Source organism: Peromyscus californicus, unplaced genomic scaffold (genome assembly GCF_007827085.1).
Source record: "Peromyscus californicus insignis strain IS unplaced genomic scaffold, ASM782708v3 Scaffold_9__1_contigs__length_137607984, whole genome shotgun sequence".
NCBI classification, from domain to species: Eukaryota; Metazoa; Chordata; class Mammalia; order Rodentia; family Cricetidae; genus Peromyscus; species Peromyscus californicus.
In genome coordinates, this window is record NW_026294617.1 from 96,240,665 (window position 1) to 96,265,942 (window position 25,278).

Below are 25,278 nucleotides of genomic sequence, written 5' to 3' on the forward strand. Positions count from 1 at the left end.
AGTGATAAAACTGGCTGGTCTCAGATGCACATAAACAGTCTAAAGTTTTCTAAATGTGCCTTGAAATAGAATCTTCTCTCTAGCAACTACAGAGCTCAAGTTGTGGAAAATCAAACTGAAGCCCTCATTATAAGAATGGCAGAATTACAAAGAAAATTCAAGTGCCAGCCACATAGGGTGTGTGCTGTTAAAGCAAGAACATTAATAGGTAAAGAATAGAATCCTGTTACTTGGGATGGAGATATGTGGGAGGGTCCTATTAAGGCTGAGAACTCTGAACCCTGAAATTCTCCAGGGCTTTTTTATCTAACAGAGGAAGTGGTCTCTCCACCCTCAACAGAAGATGTACTCCACCTCTACCACCTGAAATACTGCCTTTTCCACCTTTGACTAAGGAAGTTAATGCTTTATTGTCTGCTAAACCAGAAGTGACTTTCTCTGAAAGAGATGCCAGGCAAGACAATACTGATGTCCCCCAGGGCCCAACAATGGTTGTCTCTAGACCTGTAACCAGACTAAAAGCTAAATAAGCTCCTAGATGGAGGATAGAAAGTATAGTACATGAGGGGATGTGCTACACTACTAAAAAGGTTAACGTGTTTGCTAAATCATTCAAGCAGAAGTCTGGAGAATATATATGTGGAAATGGACTTTAAGGGTGTGGGATAATGGTGCAAGGAACATAAGACTGGATCATGCTGATTGGGCCCACTGAGTGGAGACTCTAAGTTTAATATGGAAGCTTGCCCAGTTTAAAAATGGTGCCAAAAGTTTGTTTGAATGGTTGGCTGAGCATTTTTCAAAAGATGGCCTACTGAAAAGGAGTTGGAGGTGCTTGCTATCTCTTGGCTTAGTGTTGATGAAAGGATTTTAAGACTCAGGGAAATTGCAATGATACAGTGGGTATGCTATGTAAAACCTAATCCTCCATAATGGGAAGGCCCAGAAGACACACCCTTCACTAATCCTATAGGATACAAAATGATGAGAAGGGCACCGGCACATTTGAAGAGCTTTGTTGTTGCCCTTTCCGCTGTCCCAGACGTTACCACTGCACACACTGCTGCTGAGTTGGATGAACTATATTCAGTGGGCTAAAGTGGGCCCCAAAGTAGCAGGGGCCAAGGAGCATCACTGAATCACCAAAAGTAAGGTAATGGACAGCATAGACAAAGTAATATCCTTAACGCCCTGACCCATAATGGTCAGCACAGGCAAAGTGATTTTTAGGGTGGCATGATTCACATGGACCTTCGGCACTGACTAATCAATCATGGTGTTTCCATGCATGAAATAAATAAAAAGCCTACTTTATTTTTTTTTAAATCTGTGTAAGTGGAAAATTTCTCAAACAAATGAAAGGAAGATGCCTTTGGATTATGGTGAAAAGGAATCTAGGCCCATGAACCAATTTCCAGACTTGAGCCAATTTGCAGACCCAGAACCCCTTGAATGCAGGGACAGCCAGATTCCCCTGAGGAAGGACCTTGAGAAAATACTGATGAGTTACTGTTACCCTTTCTCCAGTCCTTCCCTAGAGGGACCTAATGCCTTTTATGAAGGTAACTCATAAAGACTCCAAACTCCAAATAAAACAGCACATGGGGCAAAGTTCCTTTCGCAGTATAGTCCTAGAATGTGAACATTATCCTGTTCATTGTGTAGGGGTTACTTTGTTCATATGAAGTTCTTAGATCAAATGTGGTCACCCCAGACTACCAAGTGTCACATCGAAGTGGCCTTAATTCTAGAGTGGAGGCAATATGTTCTATAGTGGGTGCAAAGTAGGAGAATCACAAGCACAATCATGCTCAAAATGAAATTCCAATACACTTTATGATCAGCAAGAATATATATATATATATATATATATATATATATATATATATATATATATATGCATACCCTGAATGTCAGAATCTTGTGTTAATTCTTGTTCTGATGGGGGAGACTAATGTTCTGCTTTGAATTAGCTCTTTTAAAGAATAGATTGTGCTGATTATTCTCCAACCTTGCACCCCCTAAAAAACATATCAGTTATCTCAAAGATATATATATGTATATATGTATATATATATATATATAATTCAGAGCCAACGAAAATGAAGATATTCAAAATGCCAAGTTTTCACACGTGTATATGTGTTTTCAACATTGCCTTCAGCACTTCACTCTGTACCTAAATATAATTATGAAGTTTCATGTGTTTCTCATCACTTTCTACATTACTAATAATTGAATGAGTGAATGAATGACCAAATGAATGATGAGCACATTAGCAAATGTGTAACATAAAATTATTAGGACTAATATCAGTCCTAAGTTCTTTTTAAGGACAATTGATTATATATGTGACCTCTCTAATCAAAGAATCCTACATGTCTAAACAATACTCTCTAGAAATTTCAGTTGTGAATATATGTAACGGAACAGATGTATGTATAATTTTCAATATATCTTTGGTGTGTTTTCATATATTTCATGTATAATTAGACCATATTGGCATTTGCAGTTCATTGTGCTAATGCCTGTGTTTATCTTAAAATACAAACAAATTACATTTCTGTTCTTTCTGCCTGAGTTGCATTGTTCATTAGTAGAACATTTCATTATACACGTGAACTATGTCATTTTGTTGACATTTCATCAATATCTATCATCTGCTCAAAATTCAGATAATGATTTCATTCTCTGAATATATAGTCAGAAGTAACTTTGTGGGATCATGTGGTGGTCTGTGTTTAATTTTTCAGCAAAACTCCATGCTGTGTTCCTGAATGGTTATGCCCATCTACATTCTCATTGAGTACAGGGATGTCCTTTTTCTTCTACCTTCTTAACACTTTCTGTCTTTTGTCTTGCTAATCACAGCAGTCCTAACAGGTATGAGGTGATTGCTCCTTCTGGGCTTGATTGCCATTTCTCTAATTGGTGATGTTCCTATTAGCTGTTTATGTGTCTCCTTTGCAAGTTATCGTTCATGTCTTTAATCCTTGTAGTAAGAGATTATACTTTCACTCATGTTACCTGATTTATTGATTGAACTTAATTGGCTAGAGGCAAGAAGAAGAACCTAAGTGAGTATTGGCGGACATAGAAATTCTGTGTGTGTGTGTGTGTGTGTGTGTGTGTGTGTGTGTGTGTATGTGTGTGTGTGTGTGTGTGTGTGTGTGTGTGTGTGTGTGTGTGTGAATATCATTCAGCCACACAAAGGAAAGAGGTTCTGTCATCTCTGAACATTCTACTATGTTCTGGAGGACATACGCTAATGAAAAAGGCGAGGGTCGAGGGAAAGAGAGCTTGGGGGAGCGGGAGATCCCAGCTGGATCAACAACAGAGAGGGAGAACAAGGAATAGGAGACCATGGTAAATGAAGACCACATGAGAATAGGAAGAAGCAAAGTGCTAGAGAGGCCCACAGAAATCCACAAAGATACCCACACAACAGACTGCCGGCAATGGTCGAGAGACAGCCCGAACTGACCTACTCTGGTGATGGGATGGCCAAACACCCTAATTGTTGTGCTAGAAACCTCATCCAACTACTGAGGGATCTGGATGCAGAGATCCATGACTAGGCCCCGGGTGGATCTCTGGGAGTCCATTTAGTGAGAATGAGGAGGGTTTATATGAGTGAGAATTGTTGAGACCAAGGTTGGATAAAGCACAGGGACAAATAGCCAAATGAATGGAAACACATGAACTCTGAACCAATGGCTGAGGGGTCCCCACTGGATCAGGCCCTCCGAATGGGTGAGACAGTTGATTGGCTTGATCTGTTTGGGAGGCATCCAGGCAGTGGGACCAGATCTTGTGCTCATTGCATGAGTTGGCTGTTTGAAACCTGGGGCCTATGCAGGATTGTTTGGCTCGGCCTGGGAGGAGGGGACTAGACCTACCTGGACTGAGTCTACCAGGTTGACCTCAGTCTGTGGGGAAGGCTTTGCCCTGGAGGAGATGGGAATGGGGGGCGGTTGGGGGGAAGGTGAGGGGGACGGGAGGGGGGAGAACAAGGGAATCCGTGGCTGATATGTAGAACTGAATTGTATTGCAAAATGAATTAAAATAAAAAAAAAGAAAAAAAAGAAAAAGGCTAGGAACAGAAAGATAAATCCTACACACTGCTAGATCTCAGCTATAAGTAAAATCTAACACAGCTGAATAAAAAATCAGAGAATAAAATACCAGTTGCTGGATTCCGAGAGTTGAGGAAAATAGACCTAAGGATGTATTAGGGAAAGAAAGAGGACACAAATTTAGTTATAAGAGTAATAAATTCTTGGCATCTAATATACAGAATAATAACTGTGGTCAGTATACCACATTGTATAGTTGAAATTAGCTAAGGAAATAGATCTTAAACCTTGCTATTACACACACACACACACACACACACACACACACACACACACACACACACACAGCAATGGTTACCATGGGAAATTAAGAATGTTAGTAATTGTGCAAATGCATACTTATATAGAATTATGATGTTCTATATTTTATCCTTTTAAAAAGCTGCAACTTTTGTTTGTCAAATTATGCCTCAATAGTGCTGAAAAAATCAATCAATATAAATAACAGTAAATGAATTAGGAAACATTTTTATTTCTTCTCTTCATAAGGGTATGTGGGTTAGCATGATTTAGGAAATGATTTAAGTCTTGCAAACAAATTAACAAATTCTTCTGTTAAAAATAGATATTTTTAAAAATTGTATAATTAACACAAATACAATATTAGCTGAAAAGATGTTTTCAGGAACACTGTCTCTTATCTGTTTACCCATCTCACTATCTTGCTGTCAATAAGTGTCCCATCCTATAAATAAGTCCATCTGGTTTTTGTTGCAAGAAAGAAAATAAAAATTACAAACAAACCATAATAACAAAACAGAAAGAGATGATCCTTGCATCCAGAAGAAAAGAAGGCAGCTTTCCTAAGAAAGTGCAATCAAATTTAGAATCATGTGCTTGGTTGGTGTGCTGTTGCATATCTGAAATCCCAGAATTTGTGAGCCTGCTGCTTTTGGATCACATATAAGCTCACAGCTTCTGCCCTAGCACCGTGCCTGCTTGCCTGTTATCATGCTGCCCACCGTGATAACCATGGACTAACCCCCTGAAACTGTAAGCAAGCTCCCAACTAAATGCTTTCTTTTATAAGCTACGTTGGCCATAGTGTTTTTTCACAGTAGTAGAAAAGTAATTCAGACATTGGGGTTTTATGACACTATGTGTCCAAATATTGTAAAAATAACAGAATGGTCTTAGGCTCTCTTAGAGGTTATTGTTTCTAACCAATCAAAAGTGGTTTTGTACTTTTGGTGGGGTGGACCAAATGGATGAAACTCTCAGAAAGGGAATGCTAGAATATACTTTAGTAGGGTCTACTAATTACCTTTGGTTAGGAGGGGCTCTCTAGAGACAATCATCTCTTTAAACATTGTTAGGATTTAGAAAGTCCAATTCAATAATTTTCTGTAGATGCTAATTTTGTGGCATTTTAACATGATTCAGAAAAATCATAAATTCCATTTGAGGATTTCTCTTCAGACAAGTGATGATAAGTCTTCCTTTACTATATCTATGCTAAATAGGCTCATTTCTATTAACTGTTTGTCATCTGGCTTGATATTAAATTTCTAAATATATTTTCCCCTTTCCCAATGAAGGTCTTCTGCTCTGCTTCAAACTAAAGGCAGTGTTCTGAACAGCTCCAAAATGAATGAGGCAACACCTCCACTTTCCTTTTACTAATTTGCTATGAATGTAATCATCAGGACTGTTTGTGTATCACGTCCTCCCCCTTCCATCTATGCTGAAATGAAAGCTCTGTAGCATTTTGTGAACCTTTTCAGCTGGTAAACTACTGCCCCTGCCTTATGTTTGTGCATTTGACATTTTAGAACCAAAATAGAAGTACTTATTTTGTAGCTGGAAATTTCTCCAGTCCCTCCAAGCCCTCACAGTCCCGTGACCTACTTATAAAATAATCACTCAGAAGCTTATATTAATTATAACTGCTTGGCCATTAGCTCAGGCTTATTACTGACTAGCTCTTACACTTAAATTAACTCATAATTTTATTTATGTTTAGCCACATGGCTTGGTACCTTTTCTCAGTTCTGCCTTGTCATCTTGCTTCCTCTGTGTCTGGCTGGCAACTTCTGACTCAGCCTTCTTCTTCCCAGCATTCCTTTAGTCTGCCTGCCCCACCTATACTTCCTGCCTGGCTACTGGCCAATCAGTGTTTTATTAAACTAGTGTACAAAAGCATTATCCCACAGCACTATTTCATATCATTCTGTCAGTCCACTGCTCTTTCTCATTTACCTCTTTTTGTTTATTGATTCTACATCATACCTATTGGTCTCCATCCTGGACTGTAGGGTGAGGCTTGTGTGTCTGCATATTTCTTTGCATTATTTTTCTGGAACCATTATCTCCACATATATTGTCTTCCTTATAGATCCATATAAAACATCTAGAAAACAGAGACCTTCTGTTTTAGGGAGAACATCATTGAAGTCATTGGTTATCTGACATCTAATGCTCTGTTCCAACATTGACATGTATACATCTCCAAGACTTTACTGTAGCTCTCATAGTCTCGAATTAAAATTATTTCCTTCACCAGATAAAGCATGCTTTCAGGACTGTTTCAAAAACTACATACTTTTCTTCTGTATCCCCCTTTATTGCTACTTGGACAGCTTTAATAATTAACACTTGGTAGCCTCCCCACAGAGCTCTCCTTGTGTCTTAGTGTACATACAATATTATTCAGAATTATGTGCAACCTTCCTGACACTCAGCATCAATTCACCAAATGTAAATTGTGCATCAACATTAGATTGTGTACCTCATGGGAGACCATGAGATCATCATAGATATTTGTAGTGTCTCAAAATATTCTAATTTGCATATCTCTTGCCATGCTTCTGTTGTTCCTCTTTAATGCTTAACAACATCACTTTTTGAGGTTACTTCTGGCTTGCTCAATTTAACAGCGAGAAGGAGATAAAATAGGTTTTTACTTGTTTAGGAGGCAAAGCTACTCTGATGAATGAATCAGCATGTGAATCTAGGTAATTTGACATTTTTAAAACTAGTATATCATCATACTCCTTGAAGTTCCTTAAAGCAAAGTGACTCTAAAATTACATGGAAGATTAATGAAGCAAGTTTAATATAATCAACATCAACCTGCATCTTTAGGTCAGGTCTCTGAATCTACTGGTATACCTTACAATTACTTGAAATAGCATCAGCACATTTAACAAGTAGGATTTTCTTATGCCTTTATTCAAGCCCATATATTATCTGTCACTTGTGAAAATTATGAACATGACTTAGGAAATGGCTAAATGTTCTTATATAATATTAGAAACCCATTTCCATAAGAAAAATAAATAATTTGAGCAATTTTTGTTAGCCTGTATGCTCCATCTTCTCTAAGAAAACATCAGAGATCTTTCCTACTATAGCTAAGGTATCTGTGATTTTCCACATTTCTCTATAGATTAGATTTGCAACCATTTTAGAAAAGAAATAGAATTACTTTGAAATTATTCCCATTAAAAATTGATCCAAAACATTGTAACCCAATTATAAACTCATAACATGGTGCTATGGTTAGTATCTATATTCTACATTGCAAGTCTTTATTATAATTTAATTTCATTAAAGAAACAAAAGTGTATCAATATGCTAATAAATTAACTTCAGCATTCTCTTTTCTACAGTCTGAATTAAGCAGTGGCTGGGAAACAAGTACTATTTTATTTTTGCTACCAGAAAAATCAGCAATAATATTATACTTTAAAAATTTCTAATAGTACCAAAAAAGTTTCTAAGAAAGGGTGGTGTATTTTCTATATGGCTCTTCTCTTTTTAAATGTATCTTACCTTAGGATTATTTCAACAGATACATCATATTTCTGTAAGCCTGCAGTGTATAAATTACTCATCATTTAGCCTTTGGTCATAAAAAGCAAGAGGTTTTATTACATTTAAATTTATCAAATAAAAGGCTTCCAGAGATGTATAATACTTATGTAACCCTCACCTATCTTTGGAAATAATTGTATGTACTGCTGTCAGTATTACAAATAGCACATCTAGTGTCCTAATGATGTTTATGTATTGAAAGGTCATGCCTTTTTACTATCCTGCAGGGGTAGTTCCTGATGATCAGTACTATTGATAACTATATAGATAGCCTCAAGGACCATGAGCTCAACTGTAATTTTGGAGCTATTTGCCTCCAAATTGTTGAATTCCTCAGCATTTTTAAAAGAATATTTTGCAGCTTTTTTCCCTCATTTATTTCTTGGAAACCATTGTTGATGCATGGGTCAACTTTTTCTTTCTGACATTTTTAAATAATTATTATTTTAAGTGTATTTCTCTTTTGCCTGCATGTATATTTATATACCATGTGTGTGGCTGGTGCCCACAGGGGACCAAACAGTGAATCAGATCTCCTAGAATTGGAGTTACAGAGGGTTATGGGCCACCATGTGTGTGCTTGGAATCTTCCCCAGATCATCTGGAAGAGCAGCCAGTGCTCTTAACCTCTGCACTATCTCTTCAGCCCCTACTTATTATCACATAGTTCAAGGTTTGTTTCCAGTAATATTAGAAGCAGAACTTCATTTGAGTAACTAATTTATGTTTCACTCATGTAGGTTAGTAGGAAATTAAAAATGGTGTTTTAACACTTTCTCTGCAGTCTCTACCCCCTTGGCTTTTCTTTTTAATTTTCTTTCATATTTGGGACAAAAGTTAAACAAATTAGTGTATGGGCCAGTTCCAGCTTCTTGCAGGTTTTCATGCAGATTATGAGCTAAGAATGATTTATACTTTCCTAAATTATCATAATCCACTTGGGCCATTTACCTACAGAGTAACAAGAAAAAAACATTATATATGCATAAACATGAAATTTTAATGTTGTTATACACACAAAAGATTTTATTGGAGCACAACCATGCTCATTCATCACTTGTTGATTCTGTCTGTAGCTGTTCCCATGGCTAGTGGTGGAGCTGAATAAATATAACAGGTCACATTGTGAGCAAGTGATCTAAAATGATATCTGGCTTTTGACTTTACGTCTTGGCTGACTTTTGCTCTTACCCTCTCTGTGGCAGATTCTTAGCTTCCTTTCCTTATGCATCACTGTGCCCTTTGAACTCTGGATCTTTTCCAGTGCTCTCCTCTATATTGTGAGTTCAGGGGTTAGTAAAAGCTCTGACATGTGGTCAGAAAAAAATAAAAATGTCTCTTGTTTTTATTATCTTACATTGTGAATATTTTAGTGGAGATACATGTAAGTAGTTATATTTTAGTGATTATCAATGTCATCAAAAGTACAGAGGCCACTGGCTTATTGAAATAGCTCATAAACATGAGCTTGCTCTAAAATATTATTACCCTGCCTGCAGCCCTAGCTTTCCATGGACAGGGGCATCCTTGTTTCCCAAGTTCCAGGCCAACCTAGGCTATACAGAAAGGCTCATTTAAATATATTATGGTCTTGTAGGATAGTCATAGGTAATATATAAAACATTTCAGAGGCCAATGTATATGTGAGATGGTGGATTATCTGTTATTCTGGCATATTTAGTACTGGATATCCTAGAGATGTTAATAAGCCCATGTGTGTTGTAGGTCATCAGGAAGATGTATCTTTTTATTTTTCCCCACATTGCTTTGGTTGTATGATTCCACCATCTGTTTCCAAACAACCCAGTGACCGACCATGGGAAATATTCCCTCATTGCAAAGGAAAGCCCAGATTGTAACTACAAAGCACTATGCAGATATAAGCTATCATTTAAGTGGTTTTATCAATCTTGGCATCTAGGTATCTGACCAATGACAGCTGCATCCATTCTTATTAATTAATTTTGGAAAAAATCTTAAAGCTAGATTGTGGTCCAGCCTGAAGACTAGCCACTGTGATTTTCCCTTTAAACATGCAATAATTTCCAATCTGCTTTAGGGACATGGATAAAGGGTTTCAAATCAGCATTTCACAAACTGATGGGAATACATTCATCATAATATATACAGTAACAACTGACTTGTTTTTAGATCATCTTATATACAAACATTTATTCTTTGGAGATGTCCAAGTTTTAACATTTGCTCCTATAATTTTTGTTTTGATTTCAAGTATACCTTTCCAGAAATTATAACTATCGTGATTAAAAGTAATTGGTTGTAGAAAGTAATTGGTTAAGTATAACTTAAATAGAGAAATTCTACATTTTGTACTGTCTTTAAAAAAAAGTAACATACTGAGCAGGTTGTATTTTGGAATATACATATTTATATTATAATCTCAAAAAATACAACAAAAAGTTTAAGATAATAAAATAAAATACTTTGATAAAATAAAGAAGTCATGAATTTGAGTAAGAGCAAGGAGGGGTATATGGGAGATTTTAAGGGGAAGAAAGAAAAGGGGAAATAATATAATTATAATTTTAATATCATAAAAGAATAACTAAGAAATTATTTACTTGTGTATGAGTGTGGGAGGCAACTTGAAGGAGTCTATTCTCTCCTCCCATTATGTGGATCTTGGGAATCTTATTTAGATCATCAGCCTTGGCCACAATTTTTGCAGAATATTTGTTTATGCTATGAAGATGTGTCTTTGCCAAGGTACCTTCTGATTGGCTTAATGAAGAGCTAAACAAAGATGCCATTGCCCCCAGACAACAGGAAGCAGTCTATAGAACACAACACCCACACTCCCAAGAGGTGGGTGGTCCTGGTAAGGGAGGAAACTAAGCAAGGAAGGTTAGATTTAAGGATTTCCTTCTGAAAAGAAAAAAAATGGGGATATAAGAATGATAGAAAAAAAGGATAGATTATTGAATCTACTTTAAACTAACAAACTCAAATATTTTACATTGGTGTAGATTTCTGTATAGATACAAATTTAAGGTTTTTTTGTGATACATTATGTATGTTTCTACTCTTGTTTGAGGTATTGTACCTATGTAGCTCATTAAAAAAGGTAATGTAAAGTTTTAGTCCTTGAAAGCTATTTAGGATAATAACAAACAAAAATACAGGTTAATAGTTAGTTATCTATAACAATCAAAGTTATACTCATATTAGGTATGTTTTCAAAGTCAAACAGATATATTTTAAATAGATACATGGCCTTCAAACACTTCAAAAACCTACAGAATATGGCATTTAAAATGTTTTAATAATTTAAAGGCTTTTCATGACAGTAAGATATGTCTGTTCCTGGCAGCACCAACTTACTTCAAAAAAGAATAATGGGCATCCATTTGGAGTTTCCTTTTATCATGGCAAAGTTAGCTACTGGGCAAGAAACTGCCCTTGCCTCAACTGTTGATAGTATGCTGTCCAAATTGGACAAGCAGAACACAAAAGAAAGAGACTGCCAGACTTTGCCAAGACAAGGTAGGACAGTCCTTCAAATTCTTGCTTCACAGAAAAGTCTGTCAGATATTTGTAGGCCAAAGATAGTTGCCCAACATTGCAGGGGAAACTTGGGTGACTGTCCAGGCAGCCAGATGTCTCTTTCATTTCTATAATTTTGGAAGATTTTTGCTTTACACTTCCTGTTTACTCAGGTAATGTTATTTCCTTCTCAGCTCTGATGGAGTTGAAAATGAGATAGTCATAGTTACAATTTTCCTTGTTATCAAATTCAGAAAAGAAACTCACAAAAATGGTATAAAGTGTATAAGGTCAAGGGACATAAAAGCTTAAATTGTTATCTGATAATATTTGAGGTCTAAAAAGATAATTTTAGGATGATAATACAAGTTATGATAGAAAATAGTTTAGGCATAAAACTTTATAAATTCATCAAGATATGATAGCTAATAGAATATTTTCTCTGAATATGCCAAATACAAATGAAGTAGACATTGTGAAGGTAATTCTTAATTAGGTAACCTGATAATTGTTCTTATTGTATATAGTTTTACTATGTTAGAGGTAAAAACCTTTCCTTCTTATTTAGACAAAAAGGGGGAGATGTTGTGGGATATTTGTACACTGCATGAAGGTATATTGCTGTGATTGATTTAATAAAGATCTGAATGGCCAATAACTAGGCAGGAGGTATAAGTGGAACTGCCAGGCAGAGAGAGAACGTAGGAGGAGATAATCAAGGTGCAGGGGAGACACCAAGTATACGTGGAGGGAGTTGAACATACAGAATGAAAGAAAGGTAAAAAGCCACATGGAAAAGGTTGATTAGTAGAAATGGGTTTATTTAAGTTATAAGAGCTAGTTAGAAACAAGCCTAAACTGTAGGCCCAGCTTTCATAATTAATAATAAGTCTCAGCGTCATTATTTGGGAGCTGGCTGGCAGGACAGAGAAAGATTCGTTACACACAATCCCTCTTTCTCCTGAGCCATCTTGATGGCCCCCACTCTGTATTTTGAAGGGCGAGTAGATAGGAAAATATATGTCCTAGAATACTTAATTTGAAACAACTGGGAAATACATTCACTTTCTGGTGTCTATCCCTTAAAGCAAACCTTTAGCATTTGATTTGTTTTCTCATAATGATATCCAAACTATGATCATAATTGAAAGTCCTCCTATAAGTTATGCAGTCTGAAAGTCCAGAATTCTCAGGGTTTCTTTGCTTCCTTAGCTTTAATTTTCATTTCGATTTTAATTCATGAGCTTTTTCCTATGGAGCCATATTGACCATCTTTTGGGTATAACAAGATTATTCTACATGAAACTAAAAATGATTGAGAAAGTTTAGAGGACTGTGGCAGGAAGTTCTTCAGAAGTCCTTCAGTTTACTTGTTTGCATTCCCTCAAAAGAGGCCACTGCAGAGCAGCTTAGAGTTGAGAATAGCTTTGAAAGCAGTTATTGTTCCAAGGCTAATTTTAACCTTGTGATAAAGATTGCTTTTTGTATTCAGTTGAATGTGATCCAGTAATTGTTTGTCAAGGCTAAGTGCTGTAGGACATAATACATTTTTAAAATGGTGTTTTGTAATTATAATACAAGCATCTTTATAGCCTACTGTATGAGAGAATGCTATTGAGTAGGGGTATTAGGTTTAGGAGAAAACAGACTTTAAATTTTATTATTTTAATTATTAAATCTCATGGATGCTCAACTTACATTATGAAAATTTGGAGATATGCTCAGATGAATGATTTTTCATAAAAACAAAACTTTTATTCCTTCCCACTCTATATCTTCTTGTTTTAATCAACAAAATACTGTTGGGAATAATTCCTCAAGAAAGCTAGACATCAGGGGTATGTTGCATGAAGTATTTTTAATATGAGTTTGTGATTACCTGTGAATCATTAGCTCATGTCAAGGTTTTCAGGCAGTAGCATCCCAAATCTGAAATGCTTCTATGATGCACTCTTTTGCATTATATAGATTAATGGCAATTTGTTTTTTACTACCTTAATTAGTAGTGGCTGAAAGGATGTTGGAGTCATGTCAGAAAGCCTCATTATTGTGTAAATGAATAGAGTCTCTAGCCTTTCTAAAACATTCAGATTCATGTATTGATAGAGGTGATGATGTGCAGAATCTCTAGCCTTTCTAAAGCATTTGGATTCATGTATTGATAGAGGTAATGATGTGCAGGTGAAGCTCTTGAGTATCACCTAGACTGCTGACTCAAGAATACTGCCACTTTGCAGTTTGTATTCTCTCCCCTCTCATTTTTTTTGATGAATTTGTTTTACTTACATTAAAAAAATATAGAATAGAGCATGCCTAAAAATGAGAGTGTGTAATGGGGATATACAGTTTTAGATGTAAGAATGGAGGTACAGTTGGACATGGTGGTTCATGCCTTTAGTCTCAGTACTCAGGAAGTAGTGACAAGCAGATCTCTGGAACTTTGAGGCTAGCCTGGTCTACAGAGTGGTTCCAGGCTAGCCAGGGATACATAGTAACACTCTGTCTCAAAACAATAAAACAAACAAATGAACACACACACACACACACACACACACAAAGAGAGCTGCAGTGCTTGGCTTGAGAAAGTAGCATAATTACACTTCAGGAATAAGACTTATTATGAAAAAGGGTACTGAGACCATGATTTGGGGAATATCTGAAAGGAAGAATGTGGTTATATTAAAGAACGCATAGCAGAGAGAAAGGGAAAGAGAGGCTTCCTTTTAAAACCTGAAGAAAAGCTTCATTAAGAGGGATACTTTAGGGGGGCAGGTAAAAAAAAAAAGAAAGAGGGATAGTTTAAAAATAAAAGACACAGCAGTCACAGCAAGGTAATGGGAAGCAGGCTGGAGACGAGAGCCATCAAAAAACTCTTGAGAAAAAGGAAATTATTTGGCTTTATAAGATTTGGGAGGGGTTGCATAAACATGACCTTTTTTTGTTTCTTCTGATTTTATACATACTTTTGTATGACTCACAGTTTGTATTTTAAGATTTGCTTTAACTTCCTCATTTGTGAACTTCAATTTTAAACGTCAACTTGCCACAATGAAGAAGCACCTGAGAAGGGAATTTCAATTTAGGAATATTTAGAACATATTTGTATGTGAGCCTGGCTTGGGAAGAAGGGCTTTGAATATTCCTTGATGTGGGAGCATCCAGCCAAGTTTGAGTGAAACCATTCCCTAGGCAGGGGTTCCTAAGCAGCATAAGGATGTGAAGAGGTTAGCTAAGCAAAAGAAAGTAGGCAGCATGGATACATTCATCTCTCTGTCTTCTTTTTATTTTATTTTATTTTATTTTACAATACAATTCAGTTCTACATATCAGCCACGGATTCCCTTGTTCTCCCCGCTCCACCCTCTCTGTCTTCTTGACTATGGATGTGAGGTGATCAGCTGCTTGAGTTCATTCCTTGATTTCGTTGAAATTATGTACTGTAACCTGGACGTATCAGCCCCAAACCCATCTTCCCTCAAGTAGTTTTTGGTCAGAGTATTTTATCACAGCAACATGAAAGAAACTAAAACCCACTTAAGAAATTAATGTTGGCTCTATCATCTCTGCTGCATTCTACTCCATCACTATTTTGTTTTGCGCTTATTCTTGGATTATAATTATTCTCTAAACTATACAATTCTCAGTTAACCTTTCTCCTTTATGCAAAATGTTCTACTTTGGGCTTCCACTGGATGTTGGATGGCTTTACTTTGTAGCTAATTTTTTTTTTTTAACCTTGGGCTCCTCTTTCAGTATTTTCTGTTATACAAAACCACAACTTTCCTTCAAAGGTAGTAAGAGGTAATTGGAGCACACATTCAGATTGCTCCTAGTACCACAATTCAGTGCAGTAAGAGTAATGAAGTTTTTATAGGTACAGAACAAAAGAAAGTCATAATTCAGGTCACTTGAAAAATATACTCATGGTAACATCAAGTAAGGAAGATACAGCAGTAAAGTGTTTGCTATAAGCCCGGGGTGCTCTTTGAGGGCATTCTTGGCTTTTGAGTTGATAGAAGCTAATGGTCTGTTAGTACTCCCAGAGCCACAAGTATGTCAGGTTGCACACGGGGTGGGCAATGATTGGCTGTGAAGGTAATTAAACAGAGCCCAAGGTAGTTTTGGCTCTGGACCTGTGGGATTCCTACTATCCACAGTCCTGCCAATTATGATCAGTTGATCAGCCTTGTAGACTTTTAAACAAGGGTGTAGCTTTTCCTAGAGATTTCAGCTCATATCTCTCTCCTTTGGGTGCTTTATTTACTACTAGGTGTCTAGACACTGTTCTTTCAAAGATATTGCTCTCTGTTTTTTGGTACCTGGAATCTGAGGATTGGTGTCTTTGACCAACTATTTGAAATATGTAACAATTTCTACTCAACAATTTTTACTCTTCCTCTATTTTTCCCGATATCCTCTATTGAAATTGAACTAAAATTTTTCATTCTTTTTTGTTTGTTTGTTTTTTTGTTTTTTACCTTGCATGTCTTTAAACCCCTTGATCATGTGTTTACCCCATTTACTAGAGCTGCTCTCAGGCAACATTCCCAAATTATAAAATCAAATTAACTAATACCTTTTGTCTCATTCAACTGTGCCTACCCCCATTGATACCCTAAATAATTAAGATTCTCTTTCCCTCAAATACTGTTTTATTTGTTTTGTTTTTAACTAGAAATTCTATTTGGTTGTATTACAAATCTTCGGTTACAGTTACGAGTCTTCACTTACAATTCGGAAGGATCTGATTCTTTGGTAGTTGGTTTATTTCTCTTTTATTTTTAAGCTTATCAAACATTTGTCATTTAATCTGACCAACCTACTCTACATATTTTTCGGGAGACAAGATTTTGTGACCTGCTGTTTCCTGCTAGCTGTTATGCATGTTGTCCTTTCACCTGTCTTCAGTGATTTCTTCTGTTGTGAGTTCACAGTCCTTTGAAATTTATTTACAGACATTTTCAGAAACCTGGAGTAAAATGCTTTATGAATAGAGAACTGGACTTTGCTTCTGTTACTTCCCTAATGAGGGAAAGAAAGATAATTGTTTGATAATAAGAGCACTAGAGATTCAGAGTAGCAAAATGCATCAGCCCGGAAAGGCAGACATTCTGACTGAGTGTGGAAAAGAGTCTTTAGCCCCAACTCACAAACATTCATTTTACTGAATTAGCAGGAGAGTACAATCTAGATCACCTAGGTCCTATTTTTCCTTTCTTTGACATTTTTCTCAACGGAAGGTGTATGTGTGGTTCATCTCTACATTTTACATTATGATTATTTTTAAAGTTTATCATATACATGGCCTTGCAGTCAAGGTTGATGGTTAGTGATTTTTATTCTACTTTCTAGTTGGGGGAAGCATAATTCAGGTTGAGAGAGGCATGTAGCTTCCCTAGCATTTATCAGTAGTGGGATCTGGTGCTTTTGATTCATTTGTAGCAGGACCTAGGCAGGCTCCAGCCATCCTTGAAAAGTAACCATTAGATTTTATTTCTTACATCTAAATACACCATGACTAGGACTTGAGTCTTGGGAACATGGGCAGGTTTGGATTCTTATGACAAGCTTGCTGGCTATTAAACACGATTAAAAGCTGCTAGGGATCCCTGGCCTCCTAGTGGTCCTTTTCTAGTAAACAAGTTGACACTATCCTTTTGCCAGTGTTCATAAAACATCTCACCTCAGTCTCGAGACCATCAAAGACAGATAAAATACCTAACGGGATGAAGAACTCCATAGCTGCTTTGTATTCTAGGATATCTGCTTCGGGTTTTTTGTTTGTTTGTCTTCTGATACCTCAGAAATGACTGTATTTTAGCGTTTAGATTGTGTGCTTAAAAAAAAAATCCTAGTATACTTATTTGAAATACTTTGTGGAAATTCTCATGCTATCTTTTTAACCATGTATCAGAAATGGTGTCATCCTGTCTGATCCTTTAACATAGTCCCTTGACTAATAGCCATTTTATTTGTAGTGGCTTCTAAAGTAGAACCAGAAGGTGTATACAAGTTTCATTAAAAGATACTGGAATATATTTATGATTTTCAATGAAAATTCTGCTCTAATACTTGAAAGTAATTAATAATTATAAGAACTGACTCATGCTTATACCTCCACAGCTGCTCTTCTGGGCCATAAAAGATTTCTTCAAAGTATACCATGTGATCATCTTTAAAGCAGGCCAACAGAAATTTCTAACTTAATTATAGTTTGGCAGAGTGTATCCAAAACCTCTTATCTGAACAGTGAACCCAATAATTTAATCAGTCTGTCTGTTGATTAATCACGTTCTAATCCATCTGATATCAGCTCTGAAAAAAATTCTTCATCTGTTTCATGTGAAACTTATCTCTGCAAATGCACAGCTGCTGTGAGCCATGGGTATTAATAACTTGCACAGAAGACAAAACACAATGGAGTCTCCAAGCCTGCAGAAAAAGTTCGAGCTTATTAAAACAGTCATTAGGTACTCTCTACAGCCTTGCCCATCCCCATGTCATCTCCCATCCTCATGGCTGATTGTGTCCCTAGCTGTCACTCTCACATTAGTAAAAGTAACTCACATGTAAACTCTCACCGCTGTATCTGAAGCTGACAATTAATAATTGATTAATTAATACATATTTATCAGATTCTGAATAGCAACCTTGGCTGTATTACTTCCCTTATTATCCCACAGCATCTCTGTTATGTAAAAGTCATTACCCAGATTAAAAAATGAGGTCAAAGAGCAAAAGACAAGCCGTTTGAGTGCATATTGACAAATACAAAAACAAAAATATGTACATATGTTTGATGAAAAGAGGAAAGATAAAAGGCTGCATTAGACTATGATGCTTTCCATTTCTATAATGTAAGATGGCCACTCGCCAAGATGATTTATAGTACATTTGGCCAGGTAAGCATAAAGATAGGGTGGTCAAGATGTAGGTATCTAGTAAATATTCAGTGTCATCGCTTTCCATTCATTGCTCTCCTGTTGAAGTACTTTCAACTTCTAAAGTTTTTCTTTTCATTCTGTTTTTATTTCCTGTTCCATCCACTATCTCTTACATATGGACCCTGTCTGTTCATTCAGCCCAGCCCAAGCCTGAGACTGAGTCCACCATTCCGGGTCAATGTTTGCACAAGACACATGTGAATCTCAAGTTCTCAGTTTAGTATGAAATCTGACGGTATTTCAAAAGTTCTTAGAATTTTGACTTTGCAAAGTGTTTTCCACCAAAAATAGATTATTGATGATCACAGTGGACTTGAGATTATGAATAATTTACATTTTACTAGGTAAATATTTTGTTTCTTTTATATCCATTTTCTGAGTTACTTATATTCTACCCATATCTGTATGGCATGTTTTTGTTTTGAATTTAGAGAATCCTAGCTGAGTAGTTTCCTCTCACATTATTTGTGCATTCCTAGGTTTCTTTCTTCATATTAATTGAACTGAGCATCTACATGGACCTTAATTAACTCTGCTCTACAGGAGAGGGCAGCCAAGCAGAAGAAGATTATCCAGTTCAAGTTAACTCTTCCTGAGAATAAGGGTTAATGTTTGGAATAAAGAGTCCCCTGTTTAGGGAGAGGCTATACCTGTAACCTGCAAACTCAGAGCCCATTCCATGTATCCTGAGGCAGAGGATATCTTCTGAGAGAAGGAAAGAGTTGGGGTAGAGAAGAAAAACGGGGCACAAGGAGAGGAGAGAGCTAAAGAAAAGAGAGACAGAGACAGAGACAGGGAGAGACAGAGACAGACAGAGAAAGGGAGAGGAGGGGATGTGCAAATTGAAGCAATTAGAAGAGAGAAAATTCTCCTGAGGTGTGGTTGTTTCCTTATGTTCTTAAAGTACTCCTTTCTCTTAAAGTATATATACCACACTCCAGTTTTCAATAGGTAAGATGTTCAAACTGATTTCTTTTCTCACAAGAAATAAATTCTAGTCATTGTTACATACACCATGTATCAGTAGTCACTGCTATTATTATTCTCTTCTCCAATGTGTACCTGAGAGCTAGTCTTAGCTATGATGCTCAATGGCAGTGCAACCGAGGAAAAATGACTAATTTCTGTCTTTCGTCCTTACAAGCATGATGATAGAGTGATGATCAGCTTTGATATATGTGAAAGGTCTGTACTATACATACCTGCATTATTAATTATATACTTCTAAGTAACAACTGCACCACTGCTTTGATAATTTACCTAACATTTCTAAGATAACATTGATATTCCCTCTGTGTTTTCCAAGTAGAAAACTGTAAGTATTGTATCCAGTAAGTCCTGTTACTATTTCAGATGTTGAAGGCTATTTATATAAGACACTCAGATGAAAAAAGATGGTTTACTGAAAAAGGATTCTTATCTTACCTGTCTTGCCAGCCAAACCAATCAGAATTTTTTCTGACAATAATGTTTAGAAGTAATAAAACATTGGCATATTTATTCATAAAGTAAACAGTAAGAGAGGAAAGAGTTCTTCCAAAGACAGAGTTGTGCTTGAGTCTGGGCCAGTACTGAATTTTCTTTTTGCTCTCCTTGAGGGTGGTGGCTTGCTAGACAGACTGGAGGAGTCTTATGTAACAATGTGTTTGCTGTTAGACTAATTTACAAAGTATTTTTCTTCTGTTATGGAAGAAATGTGCTGTAGAGCCTACATACCTAGAAAATGACATATTTCAGAAAGTGACTTGTCCCATAGTGCTTTTTATTTTTGAAATGTTGATTTATAAAGTTAAATAGCTTAACTATTTTAAGCAAAAACAAGTAAATACTTAAATAATAACCCACAGCATAATCTTGGAATTTAAAAGGAAAGATAAAGTGTGTAGTAGTGACTTATGCTTATAGTCCCAGCACTTGGAAGGTAGAGGCAGTAAGGTCAGCTCTAGGCCAGCCTCTGCTACATAGCAAATTCATAGGTAGCCTGGACTACATGTGTACCTTTTTTTTAAAAAAAGAAAAAGATAGCTTAGATTTAGGTTGTGTATTTTCAGGTAGACTGACAGATTAGAATTCACAGGTTATAACAGCATCCACTACACTACCACATAGCTCAGGACACAGATTTCTCTTTCTGCTGTTCTACAAGTTGGGCATCATTTCTTCCTCAGAAAGCTGTGCTTGCTCTGCTCTCCTCCACTCCCCACCCCCCATTAGCTGTTTTCCTCTGTGTACCTACCTCTGTGTATCCCTCTTCTGCATTTTCAGTATACTGTACTTAGGGTTACAATTGTTTCACATCGATGTATATCACTGAACAATATATTTAGTGGTTCTTGTCCTTCTGTGAACTATCTTGTATTTATTTTTTGTAGACCGCTCTTTTCATTCAGCACCATTCATAAAATGTATCCATAGTGGCAGACCCAACTGTGATTCAACCTGAACATCTTAGTTTTCATTGTCGTCTAATGCCATTGGACTCTAGTTCTCTGTCTAATCTCTTCAGACTAAGTTTTCTTTTTCTGCTCTTGAGGCCATCATGATTATCTTTATTCAGGAGTAGCCATGAAAACAGTATAATCCTTTTTTCATTCCAGAGAAGTTAAGTTGATGAACTTAAACAAATATAATCAGGATGGTCTGCATCCATTTTTTTATGAATGCTGAAAAACCACTATAATCATCTCAATGGTAAGAGGGCATTAACAATTGGTTTTATAACGGTGGTTTCATTAGCACGTAAAACTGGGATGTCTCCTAACACTTCCTCCTCCATAAGCATCTGTTTTTGAAAATCTTAACATTGTTAATGCACTGAAGATCGGGACCATGGTTGTTTATCATCTTTGTATAGAATCTAATTGATGAAAGAGAGGAGGGATTCTAAAGCAAGGTACGGCGAGATCATGATGGGAAAACGTACAGAGATGACCAGTCACATTAGTGGAAACCCATGAACTGTGGACCAATAGCTGTGGAGCCCGCTGTACTAGGACTGTACTAGGCCCTTTGGATGTGTGAGACAGTTGTTTAGCTTGAACTGTTTGGGGAGCCCCCAGGCAGGGGCATTGGGATCTGTCCCTAGTGCATGAGTGGGCTTTTTGGAGCCCAGTCCCTAAGATGGGACACATTGAGCAGCCTTGGTGCAGGGGGGAGGGCCTTGGACCTGCCTCAACTGAATGTACTAGGCTCTGCTGACTCCCCAAGAGAGACCTTGACTTGGAGGAGGTGGGAATGGGGGGGGGAGGCTGGGGGGTTGGGAAGAGGGAGGAGAGGGGAATCTGTGGTTGGTATGTAAAATGAAAAGAAAATTTCTCAATAATAAAAAGAGAGAGAGAATGGACTTATATCTAGTCCAAGTGTTAATGACCATGTTTATTCAATTAATTCCATTAATCAATATCAATATACCTTAGCTATTAAAAATTAAAGTAAATAATTCTCTTATGAAATGATACTCAAATTCTTGTGTTCCCTGGTCAAAAGCTTTAGTAAATTATTGCTCACTTATTGAAACTCTAAATCTAATCATCTAACCAAGGATAATTTGTTAGATACTCATTTTCATTCATCTATCCCTTTTAAAAAAAAATTTAAAATGTCTCAATCTGTAGAAGAAGTTTTTGGCAAGTCATTTGCAAGGACAATTCAATGTGAGAAAAACAGGCTATTTTTTTTTTTAGTACTGACCTATTACTGGGTGAATGTTATAATTTTGTCACTTTGAATTCTGAAAATATTTTTTTTAATTTCTGTTAATGAGTTACTGAGTCACAGATAGTTCACAAATTCTACACAGTACTATCTATAGTGCTATAATTCATTGTTTATATTAAGGAAATGGAAAACTTAGACTGAAGAGACATTCCCAACAGGGTCTTCATTACTGTTCCATTGCTGTGAAGAGACACTATGACCAAGGCAATTTATAAAATCAAGCATTTAATTGGGGGCTTGAAGAAACTTCTCTCTCTCTCTCTCTCTCTCTCTCTCTCTCTCTCTCTCTCTCTCTCTCCCTCCATTTCCTCCCTCTCTCCTTCTCTTTCTTCCTGTATTCCTCATTCCCATTCTATTTTTTCCAGGTAAATGAGACCATAGAATGGTTTGTTTTCTGAGGTTCATTGGATAGGTTTACATATGATAATAAGGTAAAACCTTAGGTCAAGAGGATTTTACAAGGGGGTTAAGATGCGTCCTTACTTCAAAATAGGTTCATAGGTTTTATCTGAGATTCCCAGAAGACTGCAGGTCTATAGCTAGTTTTTTTAATTTTTTTTTAAAAAGTGATATTTGAAATCATATATGCTAGCTCTTAAGTATGGTTTATTATTGCTATAATATTTGAATTATCTCTATGCAAAATTAATATCACCTCTTTGTAGGCAATCTTCACAGCAACTTTTCAATTGTGCAGGACTTAATTCTTGACTCTCAGTTCATGGGAGACTTTAACCAGACTCTAAAGTAACTCCTTTCCAGTCTTTATATCCTGACTCACCTCAATGACTTGAACTAAGTCTCTGTTCACCTTCTTGGCTAAGTACTCTGCAGGGGAACAGGTTGTCATGTGGGTTGGATTTATCCAAGAGAAAACATTTAGAATAGTGGGTAAAGGAAGAAGGACCTCAGCGATGAAAGAGTGTGAAATCTGAAAATTGGAACAGAGCAGAAAACCAGGGTCATTCAAAGGAAACATTTCCAGAAATGTCTTTTCCAACCCTGGCAGCACAATAGTGCCTACCTGGAGAGACACACAGAGGCACCCGCAGGGATGCTGCATACACATTGAAGCATTGGCCAGGATGGAAATTTGACCCGTCTGCTAGGGCTTCCTGGAGAGATTCTATTTGTCATTTTAGCGTTTATGATTGTGTAACAGGGTTTTTCAACAGCAAATCAAAGCAAGGCTGGTGATATTGTGCACAAACACAATAGAAATGGAATGGCTTAATTAGTAAAAATTTAACTGGCATGATTCCTATAAGTTAAAATGTACATATTTAAGGAGGCTTTTTGTAACATTTATACCATTTATTTTATAATATACTAATTCGGATGTAAAAGTGAATGTAAATTAACAGAAATTAACATGCAATGTGAAGAAAAGTCCTTTTATCCTCTGCAACTGTAGCATTTGGCACATTCAGGAATAAATAATCTTTTGTGGCAAGGGTATGCCTTATCAAACATATGCAGATCAGCACTAATTAATGCTAATTAAGGTTTCCTGTCTATCTAGTTGGAAAAACGTCCAAATGTTATGAAATCCAGTTAGTATGCCTATTACACTAATTGTTTTATATGGGGTGGTTCTTAATTAAAATATGTAAATTGACCTTAATTGCTATATACTAATGGGGGTTCATGTTATCTCACTAAAAATGACAAGATGGTGAGGAGGGGTACTTAAAAGACTAATTCTGATAAATCCTTAACTAAATGACCTTTATTCAAAATTAATTTTAATTGGAAGTTGGCAAAAGAAACATTTTTTCCTTCTTTGTTTCTTTTTAGTTTAAGTAATGGAAGAATGTTATTCTTCTTTGCTAATACTGCTTTAGAAGCAGCCTGGGATTGGTAATTACACTTAACAAGCAAGTTAATTTCACTGTTTATATTTATCAGGAAGTTATTGATAACCTCATTTCAATCTTGGGAAGGGGAACTATCTTCACATTGAATATGAGTACATATACTCACTTACACACAAATATATATATATATATATATATATATATATACACACACATATAGGAATGTGAATATATGTATCTATGTGCATAGGTATACATATTTATACATATATACAGGTAATTTGACCCAGTTAATTTTTTAGCATATGTGTTAAAGTTTAATGAGCTAGTAATAGTAATATGTTTTTCCTAGTTGATTTGCATTTAAATAACATTTTAAGAAAATTATACATTTTGTCTTTAAACATTAATTCTTACTGGAGTTAATGATTAGAGCTACTTAGATTACATAGACCTACATGGAATTTTAATGTTTATTTATTTTTTTAAACTGTAAGCAAACTAAAATATATACACCCCAAACCAGCATGAAATTATTTAATTAAAATAGTTTTTGTTTTCTACTATGTACAATTTAGAACTGCAGGAAGTTAGCAAAAGCTAGAAAATTTTTTATTCTTCCATTACATTTGGAAATAGCATATGCTCAACTGTAATTTAAAGTATGTTAAAATCTCATCTGGAAAACGTGAGAAGAGACTTGGTAAAATATTGTCACATGGAAATGAGTACATAATAAAGATCGCAGGTTTTCTTTGTGGAACAGAGACTCAATATGTTTTCTCTTTCATTAGGACATCGTGACAAACGTCTCGCCCAGAATCATCCGGGGGACCACTTCTGGCCCCATGTACGGCCCTGGACAAAGCTCTTTCCTCAACATTGAGCTCATCAGTGAGAAAACAGCTGCATATTGGTGTCACAGTGTCACCGAACTAAAGGCTGACTTCCCGGACAATGTAAGTGTGATTTAACATCTAAAACAAGAGAGCGGGCATGAGTTGCTGAATGTTTATTTAAACATCCAATTCATAGGCTTATAAATATTAATGAGTATAATATATTTTATTAAAGAATCTGCCAGTTGCTTGGCTGATGCATAGAAAGATAAAGAAAGAAAGCTGGCGAACTCATAAAATCCCTCCCCATGTGAGGCTTTGTTATAAATGGGCACTGCATGCAGGGAAGAAGCCTCTACATAAGCAGAAGAAAGAGGAACGAAATACCCATTTTATTGAGTTGGTTTTCATCACATGTGGCTGGTATTTATGAAGGTGACGACCTTAGGGAGAAATTGCAAGCTATAAATCATTTTAAATATAGAGCTAAGACTGAAACAGAATA

At 36.2% G+C, this 25,278-nt stretch overlaps 1 protein-coding gene across 2 annotated transcripts in view; it reads left to right on the forward strand.

The window, feature by feature from the left end:
* Dpyd (dihydropyrimidine dehydrogenase) overlaps nucleotides 1–25,278 on the forward strand; it is an 849,077-nt gene that overhangs the window by 482,553 nt on the left and 341,246 nt on the right. For both annotated transcript variants that reach the window (XM_052730491.1, XM_052730492.1), the window contains one exon: nucleotides 24,729–24,893. In XM_052730491.1, the coding sequence (XP_052586451.1) occupies nucleotides 24,729–24,893 (165 nt within the window). The remainder of the gene's footprint in view (nucleotides 1–24,728; nucleotides 24,894–25,278) is intronic.